Source organism: Hyaena hyaena, unplaced genomic scaffold (assembly GCF_003009895.1).
Source record: "Hyaena hyaena isolate Hyena2069 unplaced genomic scaffold, ASM300989v1 scaffold_59, whole genome shotgun sequence".
NCBI classification, from domain to species: domain Eukaryota; kingdom Metazoa; phylum Chordata; class Mammalia; order Carnivora; family Hyaenidae; genus Hyaena; species Hyaena hyaena.
In genome coordinates, this window is record NW_024080691.1 from 1,062,153 (window position 1) to 1,085,042 (window position 22,890).

The 22,890-nt window shown below is 36.4% G+C and overlaps 1 protein-coding gene across 9 annotated transcripts in view; it reads left to right on the forward strand.

The window, feature by feature from the left end:
* Positions 1–22,890, forward strand: part of DLG2 (discs large MAGUK scaffold protein 2) — a 1,380,463-nt gene that overhangs the window by 791,522 nt on the left and 566,051 nt on the right. For all 9 annotated transcript variants that reach the window (XM_039231798.1, XM_039231799.1, XM_039231801.1 and 6 more), the window contains one exon: positions 9,750–9,874. In XM_039231798.1, the coding sequence (XP_039087729.1) occupies positions 9,750–9,874 (125 nt within the window). The remainder of the gene's footprint in view (positions 1–9,749; positions 9,875–22,890) is intronic.

Consider the following 22,890-nt stretch of genomic DNA (forward strand, 5'->3'; position numbering starts at 1 on the left):
GCATATAACCTTAAAGAGTTATTGTGGGGACCAAAGGAAGTGACTGTGCCTGGCACTTATTCCTGATATTCCTATAGTTACTTCCCTTATTTTCTTACCAGTATCTTAACTATCCTTAAAAAAAGGGATTTGTTAGGTTTAGCACAGTGCCAGACATGTAGAAAGCACTCAGTGAGTGCTAACAATTACCATTATTCTTTGTCCAGCCTTCAGTAATTTTTTTTTCTGCCACTCCATTGACATCAACAGATCTCCCAAACTTACAAAGATCCAAACAGAACTCTTGATTTACCTCTTATAAACTAGTTCCCCCACCCACATCACAGTCTCTGTATCTCATATATGACATCTCTGTCCAGAACCTTTGATTCTCTCTTTGTTTGAATATTCCAAACATCAGTAAATCCTGTCAATTCTACCTCTATATAATGTCTCAAATCTTGCAATCCCTACTGCGACCAGCCTATCCAGCCACCATCAATTTATGACCTGGGCTGTTTCAGCTGGTCTTCCTGTTGCCACCTTTGGCTCTCTCCAAAGTTTTCAAACAGCAATTAGTGTAATATTAAACTAAATAAGACCATGTTACTCCTCTGTTTTAAATTTTCATGACCCAACAAAACCTACACCATCCAACTGGGTCCCCATCTGTTCACTGTTACCTTCTGTAACTTCATCTCCTTCTTTCTTACCTAATCAGTTTACAGCTATTCTGGACTCATTTTAGTTCCTTGAACAAGTCAAAGACTTTCTTCTTCTTAAGACTTGGTGCATCTTGTTCCTCTACCTGTAATTCTTTTAACTGCCATACTGCTTCACATTCTACCCCTCTTCTTATTTCTACCTTAGATCTTTGGTCACTTTCACTGAACATTTTTGGCCACTTTTTTATTCTCTTTTTCTGTCTCTTTCTATATTTGAAGGAGACTTCAGTGTCAGCCACAAGGCACTCTGATTTGATCATCACTTTAATTAATTCATGTGACCTTTACTACACTCACATAACTATCAGGGCGTGACACTTGATCTCTGAAATCTTGAACCCTGAAGTCCCAATGTCCACAGACCACTGTTCCCTCTTCATCCTCTGTTCCCCATAAATCTGTACTTTGACACCTTGTCATGATCTCAAGCTTTTTATTCACTTCTCTTCTTCCAGGCTGAGCATATTCCTTGCTTCTCTTCCTTTTCCTTCCTTTCTGATTTGCATTCCTCATTCCTTTGAGAGTTAACTACATTTGCTTTTCAAACCTCAGCCCTAGAGCAACCAAACCTTTCCTTTTCACCGTTCATGATTACTAAGCTCTGTGGGAGAAAATCCCATAATCATGCTGATGATGTCCCACCTCAGTGCTGCTCAACAGACCTCTACTCATCCTAAGGTATCTCTCCTGCCTCTCAGGTACAATTCCAACACTTTACTGTTTTATGTAAGTCATCAAATCCACTCGAGACTTTCCCTTTGGTATCCTGACATATAAATGTATAAGGCAAAGATGTTATCAGTTAAGAACACTTTCAGCTTTTAACTCCTATACCTTAAAACAACTCTATAACTTCTTCTGCTTTAAAAATAATACTTTATAAGAATTTGGTCATTCTTATCCCAGATGGAAAACTATCCCTCTCTCTACCCAAAGCTGAGATATGCTTTCTCAAAAAACAAACTTATCTGTTCTTTGGTTAATCAGATTCTGTGAGTATAAAAGTGTGTGTGTGTGTGTGTGTGTGTGTGTGTGTGTGTGCTTATAGTACTATAAATTTATAAGGAAAATTAAAGATAGACTTGCTCAAAAGGAGAAAAGTCAAAAGATCTATAATTCTGACATCCATTGAAAACAACTTTAATATATTGCTAAATATACTTTCAAGCATTTCTATGCCTGTATATTATAAAACATAAGTCTTTTTAAATGTTAACTTACATATTTTTGAGAGAGAGAGAGAGAGAGAAAGAGAGAGCGGTCGCACAAGTGGGGGATGGGCAGAGAGAGAAAGAAAGATAGGAAAACACATACTCTGAAGGAGGCTCCAAGCTCTGAGCTGTCAGAGAAATGTGGGACTCGAACCCACGAAATGGGAGATCACGACCATGGGTTTGGACCAAACCAAAGTGACTGAGGCACCCAGGGGACCCATAAAATGTAAATCTTATATTGTATTCTACTTTACCTAAATATGTATTATAAATATATATTCATCTCTTAACACCATTGTATTCCTTGCTGTGGTTTTACCACATGTATTTAACCAATATCTATGGTAGGGACTCAAAGAATCTGGACTCTAGACTCTATTCTCCTCCTTCATCAGGATTTTGCTTTCCATGACTCCCTTTCTCTTTCATACCTTCAATCTCCAGTTCCAGGGGCTTCCTCCCCTTAGCTCCCAGAGGTGCTTGAGTCCTCTCTCTGCCATCCTCTGAAATCTTTCCTCTATGCGCTTCCTTCTCATAAGACACTACCAAGTCTCTCCTGAGATCAAAACTCTTTCACAAAAATAGTAATCTGCCTTTACTATATCACCCCCCTACTTGTCATGAGTTCTTTGGCATATTGTAAACTGGCATTTTCTTTCCACCTGTTTAAGAAACTGCTTTCTCTCCACAGTCCCCCAACCCCTGAAAGCACTTTCCTACAGTTACCAGTCCCCAAACACAGACCTCCTGGTAGCTCCTCAGCAACAAATCCTAAATACAATTCCTAGAAGTTTTAAGTAAGTAAAAACAGGAATCTCTTATTCCTAGACTAAGAATGATATTCAAAAATACATGGATTGTTGGATAACATGTTTAAAAAGATTTTTTTTGATGGGGAATCTTTATGCAGATAACTGTAAGCAACAGTAGTTAGCAATGTCTCAATTACCCTTATATCTTTATACCCTAATAATAGGCCTTTGGAAATGAGAAAGACTTTGAATGATTTTCAACAACATCTATTAGTAAAAGACATCTTTTTATTCTTTGTGCCTTTTCAGATTTACTGCCTAAAATAAAATATCTTCCAAGACAATTTAGATTATTTGCTAACTAATGGACCTTTCTATCAAGTGACATTTTTTCTCCTGACATATATCTTGAAGATTATTTTAATTTACTATTGTCTGTTTTAGCCTTTTTGATATCTTTACTCCATCTACTTATATTGTTTACTTTATCTACTTATATTGTTCACTATTCTATATGTTAATTACTAGTCAAATTTTGCACTAGGACTCTTTAATCTGGGTGTATGTCAGAAATCTACAGATTAGAGGCTGAGGTATAATTATATATCCAAAAATAACATATATACCATTTTGCAGTATAACTGATATTAAATAAATAATAAATGTCTTTGCTAGAGTAACTCTGCAGAAAATAGACTTGGATATTGATGATTCTGGGAAGAGAGTTAAAGGAACATATAGATCCTTCCTAGAATGAAAGGGAGGTATAGGGCTCTTGGAGTTGGCTAGAGGATATTATAAATTTTCAATATTATTCAATACAGAACATGGCTTTTAAGGGTTAAAAGAGCTTGACAGGGCACCTGGGTGGCTCAGTCGGTTAAGCATCAGACCAGCACAGGTCATGATCTCACAGTTTGTAAGTCTGAGCCCTGCATCAGGCTCTGTGCTGACAGCTCAGAGCCTAGAGCCTGTTTTGAATTCTATTTCCCTCTCTCTCTGCCCCTCCCCCACTTGCAGTCTGTCTCTCTTTCAAAAATAAATAAACATCACTTTTTTTAAAAAAATAAAGGTTAAAAGAGTTTGAGTCTTTATCTAGTTTTTATTTATCACTATTTTAAGTACTGTCAACCTAAGTATCCCTTTCCCCACATTTAGAATTTTTAGCTAAATTATCATCACCAAAAGAAGATTGGTTTAAATTTTTCAAAAATCCAGAATAAAGGTTTATTATTTTTTATTACTTACCTACCATCAAATTATTTTTTAACCCAGGAAAGCCAGTGTGATATAATGGAAAGAAAATGATATTTTGAGCCTAACAAATTAGACTTGAATCTGAAATACACTATTTACTTGTTTTCTGTTTAGAATGTTTAGAATGTTATCTCACTCTTCTCAGCCTCAGGGTTTTTCATTTGTTTTATGTTTTTTAATGTATAAAAAGAGGGAAATGGTATGTACTGAATGGGGGATTTAAAAACACCTAGATCAGTGTGTAACACAGAATAAAGATGCAATGAACATTAGTTCCCTTGAGGGAATTTTTAGTATTTCCATATTTTTTGTATATTATTAGGACTTTATAATTTTTTAAACTCTCCTTCTTAGGTAGTTTGAATTATTAAGCACTTTTACTGTTACTAATTAGTAGTTAGTAATTTTCTTGTTAAAAACAGGTCATTTTCTTTGAATATTTTCAGTGGTGATCATACTGTATTTAAAATTCCATATACTTTTTGTTTCCTCTCACATTTATATACTGAGCATTTCCTGTTGTCATTATCACTACAATTTTAATGGCTCAAAAATAGTACCACATTCAGATAGATAAACCACAGTATTTTTAACCATTTCTTTATTGTTTGGATGTTTGTTTCCAGTTATGAGTTGTTCTTTGTTTTATTTTGTTTTTAACATTAAAAACATAATACTGTGATGAAGCTTTGAATACAAATCTTTGCACATATCTCTGATTATTTCTAGAGTTAATGCCTAGAATTGAATTACTAGTTAAACAATACTTTAAAGTAGGAAATTCTAAAAATTCAAAGGAATTCTTTGTAAATAGAACATTCTATAAATGTATATGATCATGATATGATTTTATTTTCCACTCCTTTTTTTATAACCCTATTTGGGGGGTAATTTCCATGTAGAGAAGAACTTTGAATGGAAGAGGAACTTTTCTGAGGCTATGGTATTCATATTTGCAACCATTGGGTAATTGATAAAGTGTCTTTCCTCTTTTTTTGATCCTTTTTCTGAAAGGAGATGGAGTATATAGTACATGAAAGAGGAAGTGCCATTTGGCTGGGCAATGAGCTTGTGCTCTTCGGGGAGCGTCAACAAATGTGGAGGATTGGGAACCTGGAGAAAGAGTGGTTCGTGCCAATCACATTCATCAATCATGGAACCTGTCCAACTGAAAGGGAACAGCAGCCCACCCAGAGTCTCACACAGGGACTGCTCTCACCAGCATGGCACCTCATGGTTGCCATTGACTGGGTCAAGTATCAACACTCGGTTAATTAGCCACAATTCTCAGGATCTAAGGGTGTCAGCCAGGGGTCTGCCTGTTCACATGGAGAGATTGCTGCTCAAAAAAGAGAGGCTCTGGGGTCTGCCCCTGCAGCTGGCTGTCTCTGTGATGATTATCAGGGGACTGGAGTGATTCAGCCATGGAGAACAGCAGGCAGTAATTTCACTGCTGCTTTTTATCTGTCCCTCTCTCCACTGAATGCTGCTGGCTGGTAGCGAAGGCCTGAAAGGGACGGCTGGGAGAGAACAATAAGGGGAGATGGAAAACACTTTAAATAATTTCCTTAGCTGAATTCAGATGAACATCCTCTAAAAAACCATGGGGACTGGCCAGGCCCAGCTGGCAGACTGGTTTTAACTGAAACACAAAATTTGCTTTTGGCAATCCTTGAGACTGGAAACACAGATACAGTTATACTCTGCCTCTACCTACCTCTTTTCATAATGGATTCCCTGATCCATTCTGTTCCTCAGAGTAGATTTGAGGGCAAAGCCACTATATTCTCCATATTAGAGTCAGCTCTAAAAATAGTAGTTAAATGTTTCTAGATTGTTTTCATAGGTATTACTTCAAAGATCTATTGATTAACAAGGTAAGTTTTAAAAATGCAACAGTGATCTACTTCCACCTCTAAAGCATTCCTTTTTATTTGTTGGCAAGAGTAGTTCTACAAATCTAGCCAAAGATCCAGAATAATACTTTAACGTCATCTGGTTTAACCTCTCAGGAGACTCTCGGGTCCCTCATGTCCAGTGACTATGCAGCTGCTCTGTGAGTGAAGGGCCCTACCTCCCTTCCAGAGCAGCCTATCCCCTGGTCAGTTTGGACAAAGTTTGGACACTTTTTTCTCATCATTCATCCTTCAGCTAAGCCACAATTTGAATACCTGGGCTCTCCATTTTTATTCTTGTGGCTACACTTAATTAAATGGCTTATACTTCTATATTGTATTTCTTAACACAGTGTGGATTTTTACTGCGTACATTCTGTATCTTCCTTTAGATCTTGCATATTCTCAGTAAGTTTATTTGTTCATTCATTCATCAATTATTTATGTGGCAGAGAAAGCACCAAGAAACAAAGATGAATACTACACAGTTTCTGTCTTCACAAGCTTAGTTTGAAGAAAGGATGCACTTATAAATATATAACATCCAAATAACATTGTGCATGGCATAAATAAGTGCAGAAAACTCAAAAGAGGACTAAATTACCCAGAGAAGTGGCTTTGGGGTGACCATTTAGTATTATCTGTAGCACATACATTCTCAGCCTTTTTCTTTCTTTTTTCCTTTTTTTACTTAAACTCAAGTTAGTTAACTTACAGTGTGGTATTGGTTTCAGGAGTAGAATCCAATGATTCATCTCTTACATATAACACCCAGTACTCATCCCAACAAGTGTCCTCCTTAATGCCCATCCCCCATTTAACCCATCCTCCCACCTCCTTCCCCTCCAGCAATGCTCGGTTTGTTCTCTTCACGTAAGAGTCTCTTAGGTTTTGCCTCCTTCCCTGTTTTTCTATTTTTCCTTCCCTTCCCCGATGTTCATCTATTGTGTTTCTTAAATTACACATATGAGTGAAATCTTATATTCGTCTTTCTCTCGCTGACTTATTTCATTAAGCATATACATTCTAGTCCCATCCATCTTGTTGCAAATAACAAAATTTCACTCTTTTTTTTTATCACCAAGTAGTATTGCATTACATAATATATATGTTATATATATATTATACATATAATATATTATATGCTACATCTTTATTCAGTCGATGGACATTTGGGCTCTTTCCATAATTTGGCTAGAATTGATAGTGCTGCTATAAGCATTGGGGTTCATGTGAGCCTTATCTTAGATAATGGAAAGAACTGGGCCAGGCAAAGGGAGATAAAAAATTTCTGGTAGAGAAAACAGCATGAGTAAGGGCTCCTGGGTGGCTCAGTCGGTTAAGTGACTGACTTCGGTTCAGATTGTGATCTCATAGTTGGTGAGCTCGAGCCCTGCATTGGCAGCTCAGATTCTGTGTCCCCCCTCTCTCTCTCCCCCTCCACTGCTCACGCTCTGTCTCTCTCTCTCCTTCAAAAATAAATAAACATTTTAAAAAATTAAAAGAAAGAAAACAGCATGAGTAAAGGCAAAGATATGAGTCACAGTGTGGACTATGCAGGAAAGAGCCAGCAGCTCAGTTCAGTATTCCTGGGGGTAAAAGTGTAAAGCAAGAAATGAAGAAGATAAGGTTAAGAGCTAGATAGCATTTTTCTCAAATGGCAAAGTTTTGAGTGTCCTCTCCTAAAATATGTATAATATCCAGAGAAAGCACTTGAGTACCTCCTAGTCTGTGCTTGCCTCTTTCCCTAGCCCCTTACTCAAGAAGTTATCTCAGAAGTGCCAACTCTTATAAAATCAATACACTCGGATTGATGTTCTTGGAACTAGACCCACATTACAATGAAGATACTCATCTCCCTTTCTTTTCTTCCCAAACCCCAAGGTCTTAAAGAAGCTGCCTCATAAGTCATCTAAATGCTGCCCTGGTAACGATATACATTACAATGTAGTAGAAATTATAGTGAAAATGTATTGATTACCAGATGCCAGACTATCACTGCCTTTTCTGCCCTTCCTTGAATTCCATGAAGGGAGAAAGCATCTGGTCTTATTCCCTGCAGCCTTAGCTTCCCTGTAGCCTTACAGTCACATAGTAGATACTCCAACAATACTGACAGACTCATCTGGCATCAACAGGTACCTAAAACCAAGAATAGATTCACTTTCATTTATCATAAATACTTACCTCACCCAGCTCATTTTGCTCTCTTTGCTTGAGCCTTCTTGTCTGTATCTTGGAACTAGCATACCATTTCTCACTTCAGATATTTTACACACATTCTTACTTTGCCTGGAAGCTTCTAGCCTCATCCTCAGTTCCCATCCTGATCCCTTTAAAAGCAGCTAACTGTTCTTCCCCTTCAGGAAAAGTTCCTCTGTTTTGTTGTTTTGTTAGCCATTTCTATTCCTTGCACTTTCGCTTCATGTACCTCATAAACTAACATGTTCACGGCTGTACTGTCAGAACTTAGTCCAGTGCCAGACACAGAGATGGTGTTTAAATAATATTAAATAAATTTATGATTACATGAGTGCTACTGAGTAATATCTCTGTTCAATGAGATTTGGATTTTTTCAAAGAAAATCAGAATGAGAGAACTTCCAGAAGTATAAAGACATATGACTTCAGTTGTTATGGTTGAATTATTAAGTTCTGCCTTTAAATGTAAATGTACAATTGTGAAGTTAGTCTTCTGAAATTTTTATTATTTAGTCAATAAAAATTGCTAAACATTACCTTGACGTTTGCAGTGATATAACTGTCAAGTTACAGGTGATCTTATCTTGACATTGAACTTCTCTGACTAATTGAATGTCTTAATTAATTTTTCTGGATAACCACTAAATTCTTAGTCCTCATCACTTTTTGTAGAAGAGCAGAAATTAATCAAGTAATTGTAACTTTAGGAAGCTATATTAGTTGTAGAGAAATTAACTATCCAGTGACAGTGGACTGCTTAAATACATGCTAGTATATCACCTTGATGAATTATTATTTAGTCATTTAAAATGGATATTTATAAACACTACCCAGGTGTATGAATGTGATTTAAAATATAATGTGAATTAGAAAAAACATCAGAATATAATATGAAAACATAACGTATCCAGGGGGATGGACATTAAAAGAAATTATTCAATAATAAATATGTTAAGTAATATGGTTTGTGAATTTGGGGAAGACTTTTAATTATGTGTTACATACAGATTTAGAAGGTTACATGTATATTGGATGCCAATTGCTATAATCTGCATGAGGAAGTATGAAAGCTTTATTAGAATATAAATTATCAAATTTATATGCCACAGTAGTAATGCATTCCTTGTCGATGTCTCTTGCAAATTAAAACCTGTTTATTACTGGAAAGTATCTCAGATTTATTATAACTATAGAAGGAAGACCTGCCTTCTGAAGTCAACATTTCTTGTTACATTGGAACACATTTATTTTGTACATAATGGTACTGGAAATAACAAAATTAAAACAGCCAAATTTATTACTCTACCAAATCAGTTTTCACGTAACTGGTTTCCTTCCATTCTTTTCCATATGTATGAAAATTTTTACAAGTAACACTAATGTTTTTGCAATTCTGCATATAACACAATTTGTAACCTTGTATTTCCTACTGTGTAAAGATCATTTTAATTGCTGTGTGACAGCAATTATTTCTTACAAGCAAAAATATCAGGTCCTTTGAATAAGCAAAAGTGTAAGACCCCTTAGACCTCTTGAAATGCAGAGACAAACTTGAGTATTTTTCCTGACCTTTCTTTGTCTGCTGACAGTGCACTTTATAGCTTTGCATAGAAGACTGTTATCACCTGATTTCCATTTGAGTAGTAAGATGATAACACAGGATGCAAGGGGAACTAGGTTTAGGTGACAGCCATATCATTTAATGTCTACTTATTGTTTCTCCAGGGGAATTCTGGCCTGGGATTCAGTATTGCTGGAGGGACAGATAATCCCCACATTGGAGATGACCCTGGCATATTTATTACGAAGATTATACCGGGTGGTGCTGCAGCAGAGGATGGCAGACTCAGGTAAAGCTCTGAAACATAAGAATTATTTGGAAAGTAAATCTGCCACATCAATAAGACATGTTTATACCTTTGCAGAATAATAATTTTTACAAAGCTGTACTTGAAAGACATGGCTGTCAAAGCAAGCTTTCTGTAATGACTTTGAAGACTTCTTATTACTTACTAAATTTCAACCAGTAATTAATTTGTTTTGTTGAAGGGCACTACATTCAACATTCAGCCCGGCACCGTGAGGAGGGTATGCAGATAAATCTTTTGTTCCAGGGGGCCTTCAGTCTAGTCGGAAGCTTCCTTCCTTCAGTACTCAGAGCTGATAAGCAAATAATAAAATGTATAGAAAACAATATACTATAAGTAGTACTAGCAATTAAGGCAATGGTATAGACACTGAATGTATTCATAGATTGTGCAACCATTTATAAGGGAGTTTATAAGGGAGTTTCTGTAGGTGTTTGAACAGAGAATCTAAAAACCTATTCCATAGTAAGATTCTATTCTGAATCTTAAAAATAATTAAGATTTCACTAACTCCACAAATCTGAATTGGAACACAGAGGAAGAAAGAACAAGTTATCCCAACAGAGAGAAACCAACTTGACTGGATGAGGACCACAAGGTGAGCTTAAGTAGATGGATGGAGTGGAGTCAGATACTACACAGAGATGGGCCCCTGCTCTTTAAAGAACTGAAGATCATTTGGGCAACTAAGACTCACACATGAGACAATCAGTAAATAATATAAAATTCTATCAGAGATCAAAGCATTAGCTAAAAGGCATTGTAGATTGAACAATTAGAAGAGATTTCCCTGGGGAGAAAAACATAGCCCAGTGTTATTTTCATGCTTCTACTAGACCGTGAATCCCCTCAGGCCAAGAAGTCAAATATAGAAGTGAACCAACAAATTCTTGCTAAATGAATGCCTGAGTTTTTGAATTAATGAATTCATTAAAGGAGATGGGTAAAGAAGGTAAACTAATGAGTAGCAGGAGGGAAGTTAGCACAAACAAAGTCCTATAGGTAAGAATAACTTTAACTTGCATGGAGCCACATTGAGTTCTGTGATCTAAGTATCACACATATAAGCTGTGTAGCCTTTCTTTAGTTTTTGTTTTTTGTTTTTTTTTTTTCCCCCCCATTAAGCATAAGTAAGCTAGTTTACTGTTTTTCTTATAAACCAGTCATGGACATTTTGTTCCCTATCTGCTTGTTTGAATGCACTGATTACTTAGGACAGCTTGTGGAAGAGAATCACAAGCTTTTTTTTCAGGTGCATCTGCATCTCCTATCGAGACAAAAAACATGAGTGACACTCCCACAGGAAACACATGCTTTTTGACAATAGAATTTTCAAGCTGAATTGATGAGATTAATTTTGGAGTACGGAAATGTCCATGCTCCAGAGTGAACAATTTGAAATGGATACTGTGTAATTCTTATGAGTCACAGTGGGTAATGGGTTTGCTAATACTGAACCTGGTGAGGCACCATTTTCAAAGTTTAGGAATAGAATTGTTGGAAGATGGTTCTGAAATTGCTAGCCCACAGTCATCATCTCTTACTACTCTGCCTAGATATAGGGGAATTTCCATCACTTTGCCAAATTCTAGCTCGAAGGTTTGGTATACAACAGACTATGTCACATGCCTATCCCCACAGTTAGAAATGAAAAGTGGCATGCTACCACTGTGTGCCTGCAAATATAGGTAGCAACCTCATGCCTGCAGAGGTAAAAGGAAGTTCTTCTAGAAGCAGAATTCAGTAGTTATAAAGAGAATAATCATATTGCTAGCTAAAATTTGTTGAGGTTTTATTATGTGTGGGGAATTGTGCTAAGATAAATAAACATAGATAGATCAATAGATAGATAGATAAAAGAGAGAAAGACAGAGAGAAAGAGGAAAGGAAAGGAAAGGAAGGAAAAAAGGAAGGAAAGGATGAACATAAATATATGCCGTCATCTTTATACTTGAAATAGCCATATAAGGTAGATACTATTTAGCCATAATATCAGATCATAAAATTAAGACTTAAAGACTCAGATGATCATCTGAATACATGCAAAAATTAATCTTGAATATCACTTGTGTACTCTCTAAGCTCTTGTTCAAGAGTAGAATCTTCTACATCATGTGGTTTCTTCCTAAAGACTCCTAAAGATAAAGTTTTTCACAGTCTTAAGGGGCAACTCAAACATTACAAAGTTTGTTATTTTTCTATTGAGCCACAATTTTTTTTTTATTCTGACCTCTACACATGGGTCTTGTTCTGGCTTTCTGGAACCAGGGCCACAGCCTATGACTGCATATGTTAAATACTGCCTCCTAAGGTTGTGCTGGAAACAGCTTGGAAAGCTCTAATAGTGGGTCCTAACTTGAGCAACTAAATATACTTACTCCTCAATCCACATTGCAGCCTTTTGCTTATGTGAAGACATCTATTGTATGGGTCTTTATTTCATTTTGATAGATCCTTGCTACCACCACTGAGATTGCTTCCCCCCTTACTGCCTCCTGCCCTGAACTAGAATGGTTGGGAGACATCTAAGAGATCAAGAAAAATCAATTGAAATTCTGGCAGCATGACATTAAGTATAGATTTTTAGGATTTGGCAATTTATCTAGTTCAAAGCCTATATTTTATGGAAGAGGAAACTGGACTCAGTAGAGTGACTTATCCTGAGGTGTAAATATTTGGAAGTTCTACTTTATCTAGAATCCAAATATTTTTACTCAAGTAATTAACATCATAAGGTAGTATTAAGGGACAGTGACACCCAAGTCCACCTAACAGGAACACTGTTCAGAGATGGACCAATAAGCTGTGACAAGTACTTTCAATCTCACCATTAGTTCTTTGGACAGGGGAGCAGCGCATTACAATGAGCTCTAAAAAGATGTAGGTTCTAATCTGTATACTAACATAATTGATCTTGGAAAGTTAGACTCTTTTAGTCACTGTTGTCTCTTTAATGGAGACAATAATACTGACTCCATTGAGTTGTTCTGAGGATTCAGTGAGAAAACCTATGTCCCTAGCCAAGTCAGGCATATATTAGATGCCCAATAAATTTTAGCAGTGTCTCCCCCTTTTCCTTACCTGCCCTCTCTACTTTTCAGTGGTCTTTCCTTTGCTCCTGCCTGTTTCTTCTTCTCTTTTTCTCAATGGTTTTCTATTTCTTCTCATCCCTTCCATCTTTCTTTCAGTCTCTTTTCAGCTTCCACATCTTTCCCTAAGCTTCTTATTCCCATCTGCTCATAGCCCTTTTTTCCTAGTTATTACATGTAAATAGAACCCATTTAGAAACAGGTATGGTTCCAAAAAAGTTTTTATGTTTCTGTTCATGAGTTTATAATATAGTCAACTGAGTCTGTTATGTTTCCCTCACTTAAAAAATAAGCTTAGAAACTAAATGTGATTGTGTTTTACTTGAAAAATTCTTTGTTCTTTCATGTGAGTAAAAGATTCAACTTAAGTATGTCTTTTCCACATTATAAATTATACTTTTGACAATTAAATAACTATAACATTTATAAAGAAACTGACATAGAGAAAAGTGAGGTGATGGGTCTGCCCTAGAAGAATAGAAATCTAGGGTTACATTAGTGGATGTATTATAGTCACATCAACAAGAATAGTAGCAAAGACCCACATAGTGCTCCAATGTGCCAAGTAATTTTCTGGCACATTAATTCATTTAAAGTATATAACAACTCATTGAGACCCATAGTTTCTCGGAGAATTAAAGAACTGAGAGATTCAGAAACTTGCACAAGATCGTATGACTAGGAAATGTTGGAGCCAGAATTTGAACCCAGTCAGTCTGGCTCCAATGTCCATGGCTTTACATTCTAAGTTATTCTAGGGGGAAAGGGGAAACATTTAAAGACACAGTGTAGGAGGCAGTGTTCTAAAAATGCCAGTACTCAGGATTCTGCACTGTAATCCATAGACCCTGTGACTATCATATCATTCCTATGATTATGTTATGTTATGTTAAGTTACGTTACGTTACGTTACGTTACGTTAAGTTATGTAATGTTGTTATGTTAGATGGCACAGTTGACCTTAAGATAGGGAAAGTATTCAAGTGAGCCTGACCTAATCATGAGTTTTAAAAGTGGCCATTGGTCAAAGTCAGAGATTCAAAATGTGTGAAGTACTTGACACTGTTGCTGGTTGGAAGACAGAGGGAGAAGCCCATGTGAGAAAGAATGTGAATGACCTCTAAAAGCAGAAGGTCTTCAAGTGGACAGCCAACAAGGAAGCAGGGACTTCTGTCCTACACCTGCAAGGAACGGAGTCCTACCACAACCATGTGAACTCGGAAAAAGTCTCTAACCCCTCAGATGAGGCTGTTTCTAGGCTGACCTCTGGATTTCAGCATGAGAAAACCTGAGCAAAGATTTCAGCCACACTGCAACAGACTTTTGACCTACAAAGAGTGAGCTAATAAATGGGTGTTGTTTTATGCTGCTAAATTTGTGGTAATTTTCTAAGGAGCAATAGAACACTAACATATATATCATCCTAGGAATTCTATATTCGTGGTAAAAAACCTTCCTGCATGAGCTCAGTCACACTCAATATGTAGTGACTTTACAGTCTCGAGACACAGATGAAATGAGAGGTGACTCTGTCCCTCATGAGATTAGACTCCAAATTGAGCTCAGGTCTCAGAGGCTACCCCAGAAGACAGATGTAGGAGAAAGAACATACTATTTGGGGTTGGAGGACATGGGTTTCAAGTTGGGCTTTCTAGCTGTGTGACCTTGTGATTCTTTTTAAGCTCCCTGTGCTCCAGTTCTCTTACTGATAAATTGGAGATAGGAATGTAGATCTCAGGAAACTGTGGTAAGGATTAAATGAAACAGTGAGTGTGAAGGCACCATGTAAAATTCAAGGCCCTCAAGACAGCTCATTCTGCCAAGCCAGCTGTTTAACAGCATCCTGAACTTGAGCCATGTCTGTGACATCTGGGAAGGAACACTTATGGTAGAAGTCTAAAGTAACCCCCAGTGACCCACATCCTATATAGTTGCTTCCCCTTGAGGGTAGGCAGAATCTGTGAGTATGATAGGATATTACTTTCATGATAATACTGCTTTATCTGACAGAAGAGATTTCACAAATGTAATTGAGGCCCCTAAATCAGTTGACTTTGAGTTAATCAAAAGAGAGATTATATCAGGCCAGCCTGACTGAATCCTATGAGTACTTTAAAAGCCAAGAGACTGTCCTGCCAGGTGGACAAAGCAAACTTCCATGTTGTAAGAGGATCTATGAAAGGAGCCATGTGGCAAGTAACTGAAGGCAGCTGCTAGGAGTTGAGAGTGGTCCCCCAGCCTTTAGCTAGCAAAAGGGAGGATTTGAGCTATATGGCTGAATTTTGACAATAGACACATGAGCCTGGAAGAGAACCCCATGTTCCTGAAAGGGATGACATCCAGCTGACAAAATAAACAAAGCAGACCTTGACACCTTGATTGCAGCCTTGTGGGACCCACAGAGAAGGACTTTACTAAGCCGTACTCAGACTCCTGACCCACTGGAGCCTAAGATATTAAATGTATATTGATTTCAACTTGAAAAGTTGTGGTAATTTATTACTCAGCAATAGAAAACTGATATGAATGCTATGGAGTTCTAGACTCTGAAATCCCCTTATGGTGGGGCTGCAGAGTGGCTTGCCCATAGCAGGCCTCTGCCAGCATGACCCTGCTCTGAACTCAAGAAACACTGATCAGGCCTCAGAGCTGGCCTCAGGTCCTTCCCACACCTGGAGGCAAAAGACAAAAGGCACAATGAGAAACAAGGGACGGTCGGAAATGGGGAAGAAACCAGTCCCCCAAGGGAAGAGGAGGCAGAAATCTGTTTCATCTGAAGGCTGGAGATGTGTGTCTAAACTGGAGCAAGAGAGAGAGAGCCAGACTATAGGGAAAATGGGGAATAAGGGCTACGTTAAGTGGCAATACAAGAGAGCATGTAGTGGTTTAGATGAATTTCTCTGGACAGTGATCTTTTACCCATGGAATTTCTTTTTAAATATAACATTATATATATGTGTTTATGAATAAGAAAGCTGTCCCTTGTGGAATATGTATAAAATGCAGAAGAGTAGACAAAAATTAAACGAAACAGCATACTTTAACGCAACACAAAGTCAGTTACTGTTAATATATTTTATACATTTATTTCTGGGGGGACTGCTTTATTTATTTTTTAATTTTGTTTAGATCATGCTCTATATATTTAGCATTTAACTTCACATAACTGTCTTTCATAAACCTTTCCCTGGATAATATTTTAAAAACCTTTACAAATATTTTAATTGCTGTTTCATATATTTACAATGCACATTGTTAAGAGTTGATTTTCAGTTCTCAGCATTTTAAACAACTGGGGATCTTTTAGAAGATATCTTTGACCTTATTTTTCATACTTTCCTTAGGATGTATTTCTAGCAGTAGAATATTAGGACTAAAAATTTATGAGGGTTTTAAAGAATTTTCACACATATTGCTAAATTTCTTTCCAGGGAGATTGTACTAAATTTTACTTCTACCAGCAACGTTGAAGAAGGCCTATTTTACGATATTTTGTTGGTATTGTCTGCACTTACACATACATAATTCTGGGCTGTTTGCCAAGGCAAACAATGGTATATTTCCTTGCTTTACTTTGCATTTATTTGACAGTTAACAGTAAGATTGGACTTTTAAAACATGTTATTAGTCATTTGTATTTTTTTCTTCTGGAAGTAGTCATTCAAATTTGGTAACATTACCTATCTTTAAAACAGGAATATTTTAGAAAGAGCATTAGGTTTTCTTCCAGAGAAAAATAAATATATCTTCATGCTTTGAAGAATGATTTTTATTTCTACTTTTGTTTCTAAACCATAAAAATGCCCTTTGTGTGACTTCAAGTCCCTGGATTGCTGCAGACCAATATTGATCTGTCATCCTAGGGAAGAGCTATCACATGACAGCCTCCGTTTGGCGATGCAGCAATGACATTTTACACAACAGTGCATTTATTAAACCCATCTACAGCACAAAGCAGCATGTAGTAGAAGGCAGAAAGGATGGCTGCTTGCCAGTTTCCTGACAAGCGACACAATTTAATCTCTCAGCCCTTTGCACAATAATTTCTATTCCCAGACAAGATGGGAAAAAAAAGTTTTCTTTAAATCCATTGCTTCATTTGTTCCTTCCATTCTGTTTATAGTTAAGGTTGGCTTCATCTTTATAAAATCCAAAACAACGTACTTGCTGATATCAAGAAAGAATAATATTGATCACATTGAGGTTTGACTACATTGACCAAAGGTGAGAGGCTGACGATCAATGTTTCAAGAATACAACTCCTGAGTATAAACTACAGCATTGTCCTTTTGCTGTCATTTGGTAATTTAATCTCTTAATTTTTTCATTAATTCATATCCATTAACTCACTGGTGATTTTAAAATAAGAAAATGAAAAAGAGAGAGACAGAGAGGAAAAAAAGAAGCAAAGGGAAGGAAAAGAAAGAAGAAAAAACTGCTGATCAGCAGGAGCTGAAGACAACATATAATTTGGAAGTGAAGAAGACTAAGCTAAACTTAATTTCTCTGTAAATGAAAGACACCAAGTAGAGCAAAGGGAGCAACTTCAAAGCATAACTTACACCCAAGACCCACTTTTAGGTTGTTTAAGGAAATAAAAGACTTCCAGTAATTAAAACTATATAAGAGATTACTAAATTTTTAGAGTACCTGTGAACTTTCATGATTTTGGATGATTGCAAATTGCAAATTAAGACCTCATGCAAGTCCAACATCAGTTCCTACCACCACATAACCCAATTGATTAATGTGTAGAATGACTATGACAAGGCTACATTTTTCAAAGACAAAGATTCTCAGTGTCTTCAAAACCATGTAAACTTTTCTTTCATTATTGCTTTGAGAGTAAAGCAGAACAAAAATCCAACTGTTATCCTAAACATCTTCATGAGAAGAGAAGGATCATTATTTAGTGCAAATGACACAAGTACCCTCCTTAGGAAGAAATATGGGGGAGAGGAGATCTCAGTTGACTCTGTCTTACGGATTATTTCCTTTCATATCATCCTACAGGAATGAATAGGTGTGAGATGGAATAGCCTTGTGTACTTTGACTTTCCCTATCAATATCAGCCCTGAATGTGTTGACAACCTGCGTAGACAAGAAAAAATCACTTAGCAAGTGGTTCCATGGTGACTGGTAATGACAAGTCCCCAACAATTTAGAACTACAAAGGAACATTTCTAAACATGAATAATTTTAGCTGCATAATTGGTAGAACACCAGGAACCCAAGTATAGTCTTTCATAGCTGGAACAGCATCTCCACCAATTTTCCTATTTTGGTCAAGTGTTATGTAATCTAGTAAGAGAAATCCTTCAAATGGCTAATTGAAATGGTTTTATGGCAAGCATACCTCACCATGTCCTTTTAAAACAAATTGTGCCAAGACTTCTAGATATCCATATGCAAAAGAATTAAATTGTGCCCCTACCTTATACCACACACAAAAATTAACACTATGTGGCTCACAGGAGTAAATTGTCATGGGTGACCATGAATTAGGCAGTTGTTTATTAATTTGATAACAAAAACAACTTACGGGAAAAAAAAAACAGATAAGTTGGACTTCATCAATATTAAAAGCTTTTGTGCTTCAAAGGACATCATCAAAAACCCACAGAATGAGAAAAATATTTGTAATAATACATTTGATAAGGGGTTTGTACCCAGAATATGTGAAGACCTTTTATGAGTCAACAATAAAGACAAATAACCTAATGAAAAACTCTACAAAGAATTTTGTGTTAGTTTCCTATTTATGCTGTAACAGATTATCATAAACTTAGTATCTTAAGATAACACAAATTTACTATATTACCATGCTGGAAGTCATTTATCCAAAATCAGACTCACTGAAATAAACTCAAAATGTTGCAGGAAACTCCAGAGGATAATTGGGAGAACACATTTTCTTGCATTTCCACAGCTTCTAGAGGCCACCTGAATTCCATGACTCCTAACACTTTCCTCCATCTTCCAAGAGCATGAGTCCAGTCTTTGCTTTTGCCATCATATACCTTCTGTAACTCTATCACTAGTGCCTCCTTCATATTAGGACTCTTGTGATCACATTTGATTCACCCAGATAATCCAAGTTAAGCTCCTTGTCTCAAGATCCTTAACTGAATAATATCTGTAAAGTTTCTTTGATCTGTAAAGTTTCTGTGAAATAATAAGTATTCCCAGGTCAGATATCAGGTCTTGAACTTTTTTATGAGGGATGAGGAGGGATTATTCACCCTACCACAAATTTGAACAGATATTTCTTTAAAGAAGATATACAGATGGCAAATGAGCTCATAAAAAGATCTGCAACATTATTCATTAGGGAACTGCAAATCAAAACTACAGTGAGATACCATTTTACACCCAGTAGAATGGCTGTAATCAATGGATAATGACACACATTAGCCAGGAAATAGAGAAATCAGAACCCCCATGCATTGCTGTAAGAAGCCAAAATGATACAGCCACTTTGGAAAATAGTTTATCAATTCCTCAAACATTAGCAGTTACCACATGAATGGCAATTCGACTCCTAGGTAAATATCTGAAGAGAATTGAAACTTACGTCCACACAAAAACCTTATTTAGAATAACCGTAAAGTATAAACAACTCAAATATCCAGTACTAAATTATGGAGAAATAAGTTTGGTATATCCATACAAGGGATATTATTCTGCCATGATGAGGAATAAAGTATTGATGCATACCATATCATAGTTGAAACTTGAAAACAGTATTCTGTGTGAAGGAAGCCCAATACCAAAGGCCACATACTGAACAATTTTTATTTCTATGAAATGTACAGAATAGAGAAATTGATATAGTTAGAAAGTAGATTAGTGAATGCCAGAGGCTGATAATGAGTATGGGATTTCTTTGGGGCATGATGAAAATGTTCTAAAATTAGATAGTGCTAATGATTGTACAACTCTATGACTATACCAAAAAATCAGTGAATTGTATACTTTAAAAGCCAAATTTTAAAATATGGTAATTATAGCTCAATCAAGCTGTTATTTAAAATATCCAGTCCTTCTTTTCAAGCATAAAATATCTATTATGTACAAATATGAATTTTTTCTCCTAGTTTTAGCAAGCTCATGACTTCTTTACATTACTCTCAAGATACAGAAATAATTCATTTAAAGTCCCATGATTTAGGAAAGTTCTTTTAGGAAAGAATCTATTCACCAAAAAGAGAGTACCTGTGGTTTGGGCTCCATGCCTATATGGTCTAAGTAATCTCTAAACTAGGCAAATATCACACTATGTTCCCATTTCCTAACAAAATTAACTGATATTTGACCTTGTGTTCCAGGTGCAAAAATATCAACACTTTAGAAAAATTATGTGACAAATAAGTTTTATTTTCAAAAGCCACAAACAAATCACTAAGTGCTTTAAAATTTAGGAGGATTAATTCAGACTGAGTTTTATAAAGTTCAGTTATCCAAATATACTTTTGGAAGAAAAGATCATATGGATCTTGGCAAAGGAACAAAAGGACTGTTAAGACATAAATATGGTGGTTCATATCCCTTAAGACTGGCTCCATGAGGCTCTAAATATTCTGATGTAATTCTAGTCGCCGCTTTGTTTATAGAGAGCAATTTCTGGCATTTTTTTTTGTAGATCTAGACTCAAACTCCCAGTTCAGACAGAAAGTTAACAAGATGCTGTGCTCTAGTGAAGGACGGAGACAGTCCTGGGGGTTCTCTGCCACTAGCTAGGTCTGGGACCTTGAGAATGGTACATAATCTTCATGATCTTAGCATCTTTCCCCTTAAAATTAGTATAATAGAAGCTCTTTGGGAACTTTCTGTTTCAAAGTAAAATTCTGATCATTTCTTTTCTTGACTGAGACATTCAGAATGCTGTTATAATGGTCAGAAAATCAACCCTTTGTTTTGATTAAATCTGTAGCTCTGAGGACATGCAATCTTCATTACATTCTGAAAGCAAAGAGCTGATCACAACTTTAAATGCTGATAAGGTACTTGTTATTATTTATTCCTAATGGTCTCCCAAGAAGGCATGTTGTCATTCTAATAATTCTGAAACTATATTTGATATTGATTTTAGCAAATAGCTATTTGGGATCTAGACCAAAACAAAACAGTTTAGGGGGAGCAGGCAAGGCACTCCCAACTAACCCCTTGTTTCTAGTTCAGCAGTTATTTTCAAGAATAGTTTTTCTGAACAGTTACAAATTATATTATTTAGAAAAGCCTAATAATGTGGTAAGCTTTGTGCAAGCATCAAGCTATTACAAATTGGCTTAATAATTAGATGCCAAAGTCATTAATATTAGAGCTGCTTAATGTTCATTCAGCTCCTATGCAAGGGGCTGTGGTAATAGTCAAATGGAGACTTATATATCCTCTCCAAGTGAGGTTTCTCCAGCTCTATGGTCCACGCTAGGCAACCTTTAAAGACATGATATCCCTCCACACTCTCACTCCCTCCACCTATACACCTCTGCACATTGCATTTTAGTTTCCTGGAGGAACCTGAAGCTGGAAAACTGGGTTAGAATTTAGAATGTAAGACTCAGAGTTCTGCACCAGGAAATCCACACAGGGTGAGCAGGCCCCAGCTCGAAGCCCCTCACTGGCCTTTTCTCTTCCTGCTCTAGATCCCTGCTGTATCAAGAGGTTGGGGGTATGCCTGTGACACTACACTTTGTACATCCAAGCTTCATCCACATCTTCTGCACATAGTCACCCTTCTACCACTTTTGGGTCTAAGGTTGAGCACAGAAACTATACCATTAGCCCTTAGGAACTTGGACTTGGGAAAGCAGTTTACCAAGCCACTAAAATGGGCGGGAGTCAAGGAATTCCAGAGTATGTCTGTTGTGGGAGAAGAGGAGTGTACCCTAATTAGTCACCTTCCCTAGGCTTTGTGGACTCCCCATGAGGTGATCATTAGTGAATATTAATTTCTTAAAAGTTAGTTGGCAGGTACAATAATAGAAATATGTTATTGAAATTTGGGGCCCAATAAAAAGAAAATGAATAGGATATCTATGTTCTTGGTAGAGTTCTTGGCTTTTAGGATATCTCATATTAAGTTTTGCAGTAGTAATTTTTGCCTCCATTCCATTTTACAGAGAATAAGTTTTGCTTTGTCTTAATGATAGCATATCTATTTGTTTTAGATGGCTTAGTTGTTTTCCTAATAACTAGATCTGAAAAGAGAAAGCATGGGAATCTCTAAGCCACCTTAAAATCCCACCCTTCTATATGTCTGAAATCTCATGTTACCTATTCAATGTTCTATTTCCTATAAAATCTAACACTATCCTTTACCCATAATAAACATTTGGAACTAATAAGAGCTGCCATTTTATTAAGCCTATTCCAGGAGCTTATATAGGCTCAAAGAGGTTAAGTTCCAAGTGGCCAAGCCAAAATTCTAACCCAGCCTGTTCTCCAAAATTGATGTTCTTCCTGCCACAGCATATGCCAGCAATTATCTGCAGATGAAAAACTGAACATATCTTTAAAAGTTTATGAACACAGAGCCATATCAGTATCCCATTAGTTATAGTGTCAAAAGTTAAAAGTGCAAACATACCTAAGTGACACCCAGATTGTTTAGGCTCTTCGGAAAATGGCTGATGGGATTAGATCAGAGGTCTAGTCACTATGCAATTCTTTTTAAAAGGAAAATGGTAAAGATGAAATAATTTTTATTTTGAAGATGATGTACTTCTCTGATTTGGAAATAATTCATGCTCATTGTAGAAAATTTGGGAAATATAGACATTTATAAAATAAATTAGAATCATTATAATACCATCACCACAAGGATCGATTTATTATATTCTCTCATATTCTGTGCATGTTTTTAGATAGTTGAACTTTTTATCCTGCCTTTTTCATTTATGATCATA